Source organism: Paramormyrops kingsleyae, chromosome 16 (genome assembly GCF_048594095.1).
Source record: "Paramormyrops kingsleyae isolate MSU_618 chromosome 16, PKINGS_0.4, whole genome shotgun sequence".
NCBI lineage: Eukaryota > Metazoa > Chordata > Actinopteri > Osteoglossiformes > Mormyridae > Paramormyrops > Paramormyrops kingsleyae.
The window spans coordinates 9,504,101-9,516,462 of record NC_132812.1 but is presented as its reverse complement, the minus strand read 5'-3'; the positions used below and the strand labels follow the sequence as shown (position 1 = coordinate 9,516,462).

General features: G+C 43.4%; 1 protein-coding gene and 1 long non-coding RNA gene across 6 annotated transcripts; one reads left to right on the top strand and one right to left on the bottom strand.

Moving 5' to 3' along the window:
- Positions 1 to 1,305: 1,305 nt before the first annotated feature.
- On the bottom strand, positions 1,306 to 12,327 carry LOC111851753 (uncharacterized). Of its 5 annotated transcripts, none has more exons than XR_011982902.1 (5): positions 12,191 to 12,327; positions 11,777 to 11,910; positions 8,633 to 8,792; positions 5,571 to 5,693; positions 1,306 to 2,207 (listed from the first exon to the last, which is right to left on the bottom strand). XR_011982902.1 is itself a non-coding variant. In XM_072700260.1 (5 exons), the coding sequence occupies exons 2-5, from the start codon at positions 11,783 to 11,785 to the stop codon at positions 1,388 to 1,390; spliced, it is 597 nt and encodes a 198-aa protein (XP_072556361.1). In that variant the 5' UTR covers positions 11,786 to 11,910; positions 12,191 to 12,327; the 3' UTR covers positions 1,306 to 1,387. The 5 variants fall into 5 exon arrangements, 3 of the variants coding, with proteins under 3 accessions (XP_072556361.1, XP_072556362.1, XP_072556363.1); XM_072700260.1 differs by lacking the exon at positions 8,633 to 8,792 and having other exon boundaries at positions 1,306 to 1,716; positions 2,072 to 2,207; XR_011982903.1 differs by lacking the exon at positions 1,306 to 2,207 and adding an exon at positions 4,123 to 5,331.
- Positions 5,632 to 7,954, top strand: LOC140578634 (uncharacterized). The gene is made up of 3 exons (XR_011982904.1): positions 5,632 to 7,052; positions 7,591 to 7,693; positions 7,847 to 7,954. It is a non-coding gene; the product is annotated as an uncharacterized lncRNA (long non-coding RNA).
- Positions 12,328 to 12,362: the final 35 nt, after the last annotated feature.

Sequence of the window (12,362 nt, the reverse complement as noted above, 5' to 3'; positions counted from 1 at the left end):
GTGAATTGTAAATTTAAAGAACACAAATGTGAAATACTGTTGTCTAAGGCTTTTCATATAAGGCCTCTTTCTCCCATCATGGCCTTTGTGTGGCCACTATGCCTCCAATAAGCTGCCTGTCTTACCAGTATTACTTCCTCCTCTGAAATGTAGGCGAGTTTCACTCACACAGCTGGGTCTTTATGCTAAATGCTTCCATCTCCTTGATGGTGATTAACGTTAAAATGCCAGGATGCCGTATTGACAGCAATGCTTCAGCCATCATTTGCCATTATTTCTTTTCATTTTGACATTGCTGATGTCATCGTAGGATATTCTGGAATCCTGCGTCACTGCCTGCCCTACCATGAGGTGACATCATTTTAGGGTTGTCCCTGATTGGAGGTATGGAATTACACCACCGGTGAGACCTTCTCAGGGTGAACGGGCATAAACAAAACTCAGCCATGAAACTGGTAGGTATTGCAGACAGGCATAGACAGTGGAGGGGAAACTGTGGGCTTCTGTTTGTGGTATAGAGCAGCATGGAAATACTGTCACATGGTGTTTGGCATAACAATCTGTGAGAAATGTGCCTCCTTGGAAGACTTTGCATCATGTGGTATAATGTCACATGACTGGGACCTGCGAAAAAGTGCAGATTCAGCTGGATGGATGTGGCTTTTGAAACAGGGCACAGATATTGTCATCCATGGGACAGAGGCATGTTTCCTTCTTGGCTCATGATTGATCACATGTGATCAGCATTTCTGACATCAGCAACTGGGCTACACTCAGGAAGGTCTCTTAGGGACCCCACAGCCTCCTACTTCTTAGCAAGGCTGTACAAACAAGTCTGTAGGCCAGACTCTGTAAATGCAGACCATGTAACATATCAATTACTTTTAATCTCTTCTGGTGGGATGCTTAGACATCAGTAATCTTAGTCACCTCAAACGAGTGCCTGTCTAATTAATGAACAGGGATACCTGACACAGCCGGCACTGGCATTCACTGGCACCCCTTTCGTCTGTCTGACTCCTAGCTGAAGTCTCAAATAGAATACCAGGACAGTTGGTTTCAACTACTCTCTTATTCCACTGGTTTTATACATACTATGGCTTTGCTTACCAGTTCAACCGAATCCATTTTGATCACTTACACTAAGTTGTGGGGTTGAATCACTCACTGGTGAATATATAATATTGGCTACCCCTCTTGTTGTGATAAAGCTCACTTCTGTACAGGGCTCTCTAGTTTAAACTTTTAATATCTACATAGCCTGCCTTTAAAACAAATACCACATAACTGTTTTATGAGGTTTATTTGATTTTTTTCCCCCCTTTTGTATCACAGTATGAACTGAGGGGCTTATGGGTAATTAACATTGTTCAAAGTGGAACAGATATTAAAATGCAAAGCCCAGATATTCATATTTAATCATATTTACATCTTCAGCATGATCTTGCTGTAATCCAATGGGGTGCTTGGCAGAGCGTGCATTGCCTTTAGGTCTGTAGAAGGAGGACATCACAGTATAGCAGTTCAGGGGCCACCCCTCACTTTGGAGCTGGAGCACTTGGCCTTCAGCTGTGGTTCTGACTGGGTGTTCAGCATCCCCTAAGCTTTGGCCGCCTTGTTGCCCCTTTGGGCCCAGTTCTGCCTCTCCTGTTCCAGGCCCTTCTCCATCTCGGTGTAGTAGTCCAAGGCCTTCTGCACTGGGTGGATGATGTGTTGCTAGGGAACATGTGTCAGAGCAGTGAGGGTGGCTGAGTAGTGTACCCACCCCCCAAAAAGGTCCAACAAAGAAAAACACATTTTCCAATGATGACTGCCTTCATAACACTGTCACTAATTTCACTGACCACTAAACAAATGTAGTGGCTAGACGGAGCGAATACTCAGGTCCGGTCAAAGGTGACCAACTGCCCATCCCACAAGTCTGTATGCCTTAGTGATGGGATAAGTGCACTCAACCAACATTTCCCATTCAACTGTGACTGCTGACTTCATGGTGTTTACACAGGCCTGTGAGAAACCATGAAGACTATCAGCACTGCACTGCCCCCGTGGATAAAAGGGCCCCTCTAACCTCCAGAGAGGTTGGCCAGTCCAGTGAAGAGGGGGAAGAGGATGAAATGGATGAAGCTGATATGAGAGGATGGCTTGGTCACTTTGTCCCTGTCCAACGGTGTGACAGGAAGCCCCTCCAGCTTCTCCTTGACACTCTGGAAAGAGACATTATAAAAAAGTATGAAGCCAGCTTCTTGGAGGAAGCAGACATCATGCGGGAGCAAATTTACTGCTGATGCATTTTCTTTCAAAATTACATTGTACTTCTATACCCTGCAATGGACTGGAATTACATCTATGATGTTCAGCTGCCTTGAGCCCAGTGCTTCCCGGCCGAGGCTCCAGGATTCCCACAAGACCAGTTTGGATAATTGGTTGGATGGATTTTACTGTCTTCATACATGGATGATGCATACCTATCAGCTGTGGTATAACTGCAGTTGACCTTAGACCCTTGTTTTCATCCTCCAAGGTGAATGTGATAACAGGCAGTATTGCACTGGAGGCATTCAGAAAATATTACAGTAGAGTAGAGGAACTGGAGCTTATAATTGGATGACCTAATTAAGCCCAGTCATGTGGACTGGCTGATCTTTGCCAGTGGGATTGTAGAGATGATACAGTAAGCTGATACATTGTCACTACAGTGAGGCCCTGAACTATTGTCTGGGTTACTACCTTCCGGGGAGCAAGCAGAGGCCTCCGGCATCTCAATGCCCAGCCATCACTGGGTATCCCCTACAAACCACTGTACAGGCCTTCGAGTGCAAAGCTCACGGCAGCCATAGTACGGAGTTTTAGTGAAGATTGGGACCATATACACCATGAACATCAGAGAGCTTCCCTCAGCTGCTAAACCTGGGAGTAATTGTGTTTCTTGATCTAAATGCATTTAAGTGCAACATCCGAAAAAGACCATTAGAATCCCATGATGACTAATGCAAAGTGTAGCTGAGCAGTGAGCACCATGCATGCTGACAAATTCACCCTCAAGACAGGATGGAGACTAAAATGAATTATTACAGTAATGAGAAATCAGTCAGCAGCCAAAGCTGAATTACCAAAATTACAGTTCAGCTGTTCAGTGACAGACAGATTAATGCTGGTAATATAGGAAAAGCAGGTCTGGTAAAATGGACGGATGGATAAATTACTATTAATTTGTCAAAGCTAATTGTACTGTTGGAAGAAATGCTCCTATAGGAGCAAATAATGGCCAGACTATGATGCTTCACTGATAAAACACGAAAACATTGCAGAAACATTCCTCAATGCAGTCAGGAAGCTGACTGAGTGTAAGCATGTTATTAAAGTGCATTGTTGACTAGTTTAGCAAATATCATTGTCAATTGTTGACATAACAAAAGCAAAAAAGGGTATGTGCTATTTGGAATGACTATTCCATCACGGAGGGGTGGAGGGGTGAGAAGATCAGGAGAAAAGGTTACAGATTCACATGAATGTCGAGGGATGGATCCAAGAAGGATGGAAGGGATATTAAAAAAAAATGAGAAGTAGTGATCACGTCAGTGCCATCAGGCAACTGAGATATGTCACCTGGCATCTGAAAACGACAGAAAAACTGAAGATGCTCAGGCTGAAAACTGTAAGCCAGCAACAGTCTGCACTGCAGCAGATATGTACACAACATTCACAGTACGGCAAAGTAATGTGCTATTCCACCGAATACAACTGACATGGTTCCATCTAGTGGTCAGTTTGGAAATAACCTGTATTGCATCAATGGTCTTGTTCCCTCTCGCCCTTCATTCTTCTTAAGAAGGTGTATCAAGGGGAAAACAGGGAAGATGGTATCTAGTTCCAGTTCAGCTAATCTTGTTGTTGAAATCTAATGCAGGCAGGAGGAACTTGAATTTGTTCAGGATCTCGTTGTGCTTCACCCTGTCGGTCGCCAAGATGCACCTGAAATGGCAGTCAGGTGGATGTACTGGGCCACTCAAAAGTTTGGACATGCCTACCCATACAAAGATTTATTTGTACTATTCTCTATATTTTAGAATAATTATAAAGACACCAAAACTATAAAATAACATATACACACTGATCAAAAAAGTATTAAACAAAAATTAATTTGTTGGTGGGGGGGGAGGGGCAGCTCTGTGGGTTGGGAATCAGAAGGTTGCTGGTTCAAATCCTTGGGTCAGCAAAGTAAAACCCACCACTGGGTCCTTGAGCAAGGCCCTAAAGCTCAATTGCTCCAGGAACTAGTTGATGCTACTGTCTCTTCTGCGCCAGTTTCATGCGGTGGCCTCCTGGGACTCATTTCCATCTGTCCTGAAGGAGGTCCCACATATGCTGAGCATTCATTAGCCACTTTTCCTTCACACTCTGGTCAGACTCCTCCAAAACCATTTCTAATGTGTTTAGGTCATGTGACTAGGTCATGTGACACTATCACTATCCTTTAAAGCTGCTTGGTGTGCCAAAACATTTGACTGGTACTGTACATCAAAGGACTGATTTCACCTCAGTGTATAAGCAGCAGGTAGCCTTACAGGCTGCTAACCAGTCTTAAGGGAGTCCCAGCTATAGGGTAACTGCACAATGTGAATTTATCTCAATTCCAGCTAGACAGCCTTGCTGTGACTGTTCTGAATAGCCACTATGAAGTTACTGCAGGAAGTGCACTCAAAGAAAAATTGAAAAAAAAATAACTGAATGATGCCTTGTCTTATCCTTTTGTACTGCTCAGTTGATATGTTTCTGAAAATATTGCTTTCTGGCTGTATAAATAAAAAGCCATGGTAAGTGCAAACTAAATGTAATTCAGTAATTTACCAAAATCATTTCTCATTGTTATTGCCAGAAAATTAGACACTCCATTTAATTGTACTATTCTCACTACTACCAATTCAAATATGGTCTATTTGCATATAATCCATTATAATTAACTTCAGTCTTTGAACTAATCTAGTCATCTTTTAAACAGCGAAACAGGTCAGTTTTATCCCTGTATTGAAGCATGTGTCCTGCTGTGATGTGCTGTTCACTACATTCACAGAACATGACACAGTGTCATTTCACCTTCTCCAGGATCTCAAAGGCCACGGCACAGTGGTGGTTCTCCAGGGGAGAGATGTCACTGTACCTGAGAGCCAGCTCCGTACGGGTGTTGATCTGAAAGACGGGAAGCTTATTGCAATCCCCCCAAGACTCACGGTGGTGCACCTTCTGCTTCCAGAAATTATGCTCTTCAAACTTCACGTGATGTTGGTGTCATTAAAAGTAATCATGGACGGATGGATGACTCATGAATTCCTACAAGCGTAAATATATGCCTGTTTTTGGGAAATTTATAAGAATATTATGCAGTTTGCTTTACTTGATACATGGTAACTATTAGAACATACAAATCAATATGCTATAGTGTTTGAGTGTCAGCTATTTAAATTCAGAAAGACAGGGAAGGCTGAATCACAGCACAGATCCGTGCTGAGTAGCTTCCTCTGAGCTCACAGGGGTTAGACGTGTCTGAGCCCAGCTTGGGCCTGGCTCACCTGGTAGGCATTGTTGTGGCCAATGTGCTCCAGGTCATGGCAGACAGTGAAGGTGAGCATGGTCAGCAGGTCACTACCGTCCATCTTACTCCTCTGGTCCATCAGCCAGATCAGTCCATGCATCTGAGGTGGGACAGGAGCGGGAGAACTTACAGGGTGACCAGCATCTGCCTTATCACACGTACACACAACTTCACAGGCTCCTTCTGCAGTCAATCTGTGCATATTACTTGTTATAATATAAAGAAAAACCAACTGTGCCACACAGATTTGAACACAGACAATCTCTACACCATAATGCTTAAACCGAAACCGACAGTTACCCTGACATTTAAGTAACTTGATTACTAAAATAATACAGCAAATCCCTTACTCAGTGTTGTATTGACAACTGTAATTATAATACAAGCATAATGATTATTTGGCTAGGAGGTGAGGTCCTGAATTGATTCCTGTGTCCAGAGTAGTGATCATCATAAAGCAGACGTGGTCCGACCTCAATGTCCATCCCCAGTCAGCTATGATAAGGTGAGAAACCCTAACTTCAATAGTGACGAAAGAGAGGTTGGGATAAAATATCACTATCAAAATTAGATGGTCAAAATCACATTAGGCTGCTGCAGGACCTCCAGCTCCATGTTGAACATGGAGATGAAGTCCTGGTCGCTGTACATCACCCGCAGCAGCACCATGATCTCCGCGTCCTCCCACTGCCTGCAAACAACGGCACTGTGTCACCGGAAGGCTGCACTATCGTCCTGGTGACGCCCTGGTGTCATTTCCTGGTGTTACAGCCTTTACCCACCAGCTAACTTTTCACTATGCAGGGCAGAACTTACAGCTGGTAACTGTCAAAGACAGATGCCCCATTTAAGGCTAAGATATGACACAAGATGTCCAAGCTGTCCCTTTACCCTCCGCAGCCTAGTGCGACCATATGTGATGTTTTGCTTGCATAGCTGCAATGTGACTCTCTTTTCATGTCTGGTAGGCCTCACAAAAGGAGAAAAACATTCAAAAACACAACAGGCTTCAAGGGTAACCAATTTAACCTCTTTAATAAACGTGTCTTGTTTTTTAATCGTGAAAGAAAATAACTGCCGCATTCTCGACATCAATATAAAAGGTCTGGTCAGGGGGATGTTTTACGGTCCTTTCTTTTGCTGCTCTCCTTGTTTGTCATGTTTTCTCCTTGTTTGTCTATAGTGTTTTCCTCCTTTCCATTTCATAATGGCCAACAAAGAGAGGTCTATTCATATTGATATGAGACCTACGGCTAACCTGAAAGGAACACATTATTTCCCTTCACCCATCAAAGGCGCTGCTCTCGGGCTCATAATCATGCTGAAGCCACAGTCGTGGACGTTACCTGTGTTTCGCACTCAGGCTTGAAGCTGACGGCCCCCCTGCCCTTAAATCCAGTGAACCCCCTTAAACAAAGCACAGAAGCAGCGCTGACCATGTGCCTAAGAAACTGAGAAGGTAAGGAAGCATGAAAGATGTCATGATGACGATATGACCAATCAGAGTTCGGGGAGCTCAGGTGGGAGGAGCTTGAGGCCTGCTAAACAAACCTGCTGTGCAACCATGTGGCCTTTCTGTGTGTTTGTTAAAGTTCTTATCAAGGAGACTAACGATGGTAATGGGAAAAGGCTTTGGCTTCTAATTCAGCTGGTGACCAGGAACCTGAATGTGTTTTGGTCAGGATGGGGGAGGAGGTGATATCAGCCCGAGCCACGTATTTGGGAGGGGTGTGACAGTGTCACAGTAACAGTTGCTGGGGATGGGAACTCACCAGTAGTTGAAGGTGAGGGCTTTGAGGCTGACTGTCACCTGCAAGGAGCTGTGGCATTAAAAGCAGGCACTAGGCACACAGGTCCATTACACTGCTTCCTTGGTAATCATGAAGCTGGTGAGATTGATGTCCTGATACACGAAGGCTAAGTGGGTACTTGCTTTAGGTCAGCTAGCGGAAAGAATTAATATGTACATGTAAAGGTTGATGTATACTTTTGCGTAGAACCTATGCTGTTGGCACGGAATAGGCACCGTTGCTGTGTATCCCACGTCGTAGCCTGACATGGACCTCCGCAAAAACTACAAGCATTAGGCTGCAGTGTAGGGTACGTGGCTACAAGGCTACCGAACAAACATTGATCAAGCCCATCTAGGCAAACTTCAGTAAGATTCAATTATTGATGTTTTATCTGATTGAGATGTTAAATGCACACATTTCTCATACTTTTCCTATGATTGAGGCTCACCTTTTCTCCAAGAAGGAGGGATCAAAGCCCAAGACCGTGGCCAGCTCGGCACCTGTAACACCATACCCTGTGATAACCATATCTGCCCTTCCAGGGTCTGCTTTGCCTGTTCTAATGCAGGTACGTTAATTAGAGGGGCCCTCAGCTACAGACAGCTTTTCATGATAACACTATGTACCTGGCAATCATTCTCACAATGGCTATAATAACATCTCATTGGTTTTTATATATTCATTTACTTTTGTGACCTCTGACACCAGGAATTGTGACCATTAGCTGAAACTAAATGCACTCTCTCTGAAGCTGAATACACATTAGCCCATCATGATGCAATGCGACGTAGCGCTGCCTCTCCTGCCATGGATGGGAATACCTAGCAGGTCACTGTTACAGTCCACAGCCACCGCCTCCAGCTTGTAGCTGAGCAAATGTTAGCTTAGAGTAGCTTTACATGGCATCCTAGCCCTCCAGCCATGGTAGAGAATACTTAATGGCTCGCTGTTACAGTCCGCAGCCAACGCCTCCAGCGTGTAGTTGAGTAAACGTTAGTTTAACTTAGCTTAGTTTACGGTAACTTCAGCTTGTAATTGAGTAAAAGTTAGCTTAGTGTAGTATGGAATCAGCCCTCTCATCATGGTGGTGAATACCTAGAAGCTCACTGTTACAGTCGGCATTCAGCGCCTCCAGGTTGTAGCTGAGTAAACATTAGCTTAGTTTAGTGTAACTCCAGCTTGTAGTTGAGTAAATGTTAGCTTAGCCTAGCTAGGTATGCTAGCCCTGCTGGCATAAGAGAGATACCTAGAGGCTCAGTGTCACAGTCATCAGCCACCACCTCCAGCTTGTAGTGGCAGTGCAGGCTGTTGAGCTCCAGCAGGGGGGAGATGTTGATGATGCTGCCCTTGAGGTTGTAAAGCTTCAGTGTCATTGGGTCCTGAATCTGCCGCTGCCTGGAACAGGTCTAAGAGCAGGAGAGGGAGGTGGAGTCAGGGGGGAGCTGGTAGGTGATGTACTGCCCAGCGTATGCTGGAGATGATTTTCACGTGGTTTAAAATAGGTTTTCTGTTCTGTTCCAGACAGACAAGATGACAGAAAAGGTGTGCAAGTGAGTAAACACACAGGCCACACCTATAAACCCACAATGGGCCTGTGGATTTAGCGTCCTGGAAGAAAAACTCAGCGATGTTTGTGTATCCTTCCCACCCTTTTAAAAAATATTTTGACTGTTATTCTTATTTCCATCTGTCAAACATCTGCAAAGGAGCAACCATCTAGACATAACCAACCCCTCCCCCCACACACACAAATGAAGGCACTGTCCTGTGCCCACTTTGGGCTTGGAAGACAGATGTTTCATCCAACAATCAGGCAAGGCCATGGAAGTCATGGTTCTCATGGTGACCACCATCTGACCTTGTCTAAAGGATCTGGTGCTATTCCTCTATGACTGCTGTGCCAAATCTGAAACATTTACGGCATCAAAGGCAGAGGGAAGCTGGTGCCTCCGTCCCCATTAACCTCATTTACAGCCAAGATGACACACGATCCCTCTGCCATTCAACGGTTGTGATGCTCACTCCCCCACGACAAGTAATTTCAGCAAATTACAGGAATATTTACAAGTAACAGCCTAATTATATGTATCATGCAATCTTTACTTCGTAAATTTGCTGGTCATTATTATCAGTATTAAGTAGCTTTGCGGTAATTCTGTGTATTCCTGTGAAGGTAATTAATTATAGCTGTTTGCATTGTAATTATTCTAATCACATCACTGGTGACTCTTGGTAACCTGGAGAGAAGCTCATTACATTCACACTGTCAGACAAAAGGGCACCAATTTTTACCTTTACTTGTCACTGGGGTTGTACCCTGATGGGTCTGCCAATTGTATCCTAGCTGTAGGTAAATGTACCTTTTAAGGTACAGAAATGGACTATGAGGAACTATTTTGTACCATTGAGGGTACATTAATGTCATTTGTACCTTGGGGTTGTTCCTCAGAGTCCAATTCTGCACCTTTAAAGGCACAATGACCTACAGCTAAGGGTACAATTGGCAGACCCTTGGGGCTAAAGCCCAAGAGACAAGCAAGCATACAAATTGGTACCTTTATTCTGACAGTGCACTCTGGATGTATAGGGACTTCATCTGATTTCCAGGGTACCCTCCTCTGTGTACAAAACACCTGATCTCCTCCTCACCCATCTATAGGGGGGAGTCAAAGGGCTCACGTTCAGCCACGGCCCGCCAGCCATTCTTTCTGCTAATTTGCTTAATGCGCTCCTAAGCAAATAACTTTAACTTCCTATAAATCAGAAGCTGTGTTGATTATTAAAAATATTCATGAAGAATGCCCTGTAAATACATTGCATTATACAGTCTTGGGTAAATAAAATGTGTTGGAAAATAGCTGGGTTACAATTATAAACATACCTATGCAGAGAGGTACATCAGCAAGCATACCGTGTTGTTTAAAGGCATCAGTGCTAAGAGTCTACAATTTAACGGTCGAACAGGTTAGCACATTTTCTGCTGTAATGGCAGGATTCACGGCAGCCTTCAGCCTTCCACCTTCCTCGGGGAGGCTCACGGACAGATCATTCTGCGTTTCAAGTGTTTGCAGCATCCATTGGTTTTGAATTTAACAATGTGACCATTTTACACCACTTTCTGGAAATGTACCATGATCCTTTAGTGGAATCAGGAATCACGCATCAGTGATAAATCCTCTTTTCCAGCCATAAATTTCCCTTCCCTGCATCTTTAAGAGCCAGAGCTAGAGCAGAGATTCAGGGCTATCTTAGTGGGATGTTTGAGTGACAGTGCTGAAGATGGCACATGTCGTCTCTGAGGCACAGTGTCTTGGTGAGAAAACACGCTGTGAACAGCACCTGGGCCCCTAAGCTACAGGATCCCCATGGGAAGCGACCCCTCTTTTACTGAGACTTATGTTACATTTTACATGAAGAGACCGCATGTTTATTTTAGTGCAGGCTAAATAATTGGTGCACATTAACAGAGTGCACTCTATTCACACCAACCCTATGACCATCCATTAGGCACTTGCGTGTGTGTATGTGTTGGGGGGGCTGAGCACTTGCACTTTTGCCCAAACTATTTAAAACAAGCTTGTGCAAGAGATTTGCCGCTTTTTAAACCCTAGGGTTAAGTGTATGTTTTCTTCCACTTATTCCATGTTTTTTTAGTTAGTACTTATCTGATTCATTAAAATGAAATTATATTTAAATCAAATTGAACCACTTGCATTTATTCACAGAAAGAGCAGAATTCTTCAGTGGACAAGAAAAGGGATCCTCTACAGTGAAAAACATTTCATGCCTATTACATGAATGAAACTCATCCATCGATTGTTCGTTTTCCTTACTTTGATACAGATCATGCTACACGACCAAAGTAGTGCGAAGCTTTTTATCAAATACCCAATAAAGAATTATGTATCCAGTCACAGAAGAAAAACCAGCAGAGCATTCTGCATTGTAAAGGTAAAAGTATGATGTTTCCTGTATTCATTTCGAACTGGAAAGGATACGATCGTTTTAACGTAACTTTAGTCATATCACAGTTATAACTGTGTAAACCTTTTAAAACCGTTGGGGGAAAAGAAATGCAACGATCATTGTTCAGGATGAATAAAACAACGTTCCCGGAAAAATATTGACATCTGCTACTTAAAATACTGGAGTTAATGACATATTTTCATAATCAAAACGGTTGAGGAAAATTTTGATAAGTCCATGCACAAAAGGATATTTAATTTAATTTGGTTAAATATTGTCTTGACAGTTAAGGTAACATATTATACATCACTAATAACCCTAAGCTTGACACACATGAATGTAAATGTTACACCTCTGTTACATTACGTCACTACCACTTATGGAATTGTTTATATAACTCAGTTATGACCACCAGTATGCCTACCTTTGACATCAAGCTGGGCAATCAGCAGAAAACTCTGCTTGCTCGGGTCTCCCATTTCTCGTGGAGTAAATTATTTTTGTAGTCATTTGTGGCAGTGTGCAGACAGTCCTTAATCCGCTCTTCTTGTATTCACTCTGTTTAGAGAAGGTTAATTACCAGGATCCTGAAACGTCTAGCCTATTTAAATGACAACTACCCCAACTCCCCCACCCCCTCTAACGTTCTTAAGAGGATGTACAGTTTACAAACGAGTTTGGCCATTAGCCAATATCGTTCCAAGTAATTTATTGAATTTTTGAATTACCTAGATGAGTATGTTTTAGTCTTCAATTAATCTCCCAAATAAAACACTGGAGACATTTGATACTTATTATTTTGATTCAGATTTTGGATTTTTTTAAATACGTCACCCACCCTTCAGTCTATCCATCCGTTATTCATCTGCCCCAGAAACTTCTCCAGAAGAGTGTTGCGGTGCACGTTAACATCCAAAATCGAAATCCGGTGCAACCATGCTGCCACTGTTTCAACACGGTTAGTCATCCACCGACAGGGGTCGCTCCAGAGACACGCACTAACCGGAAAC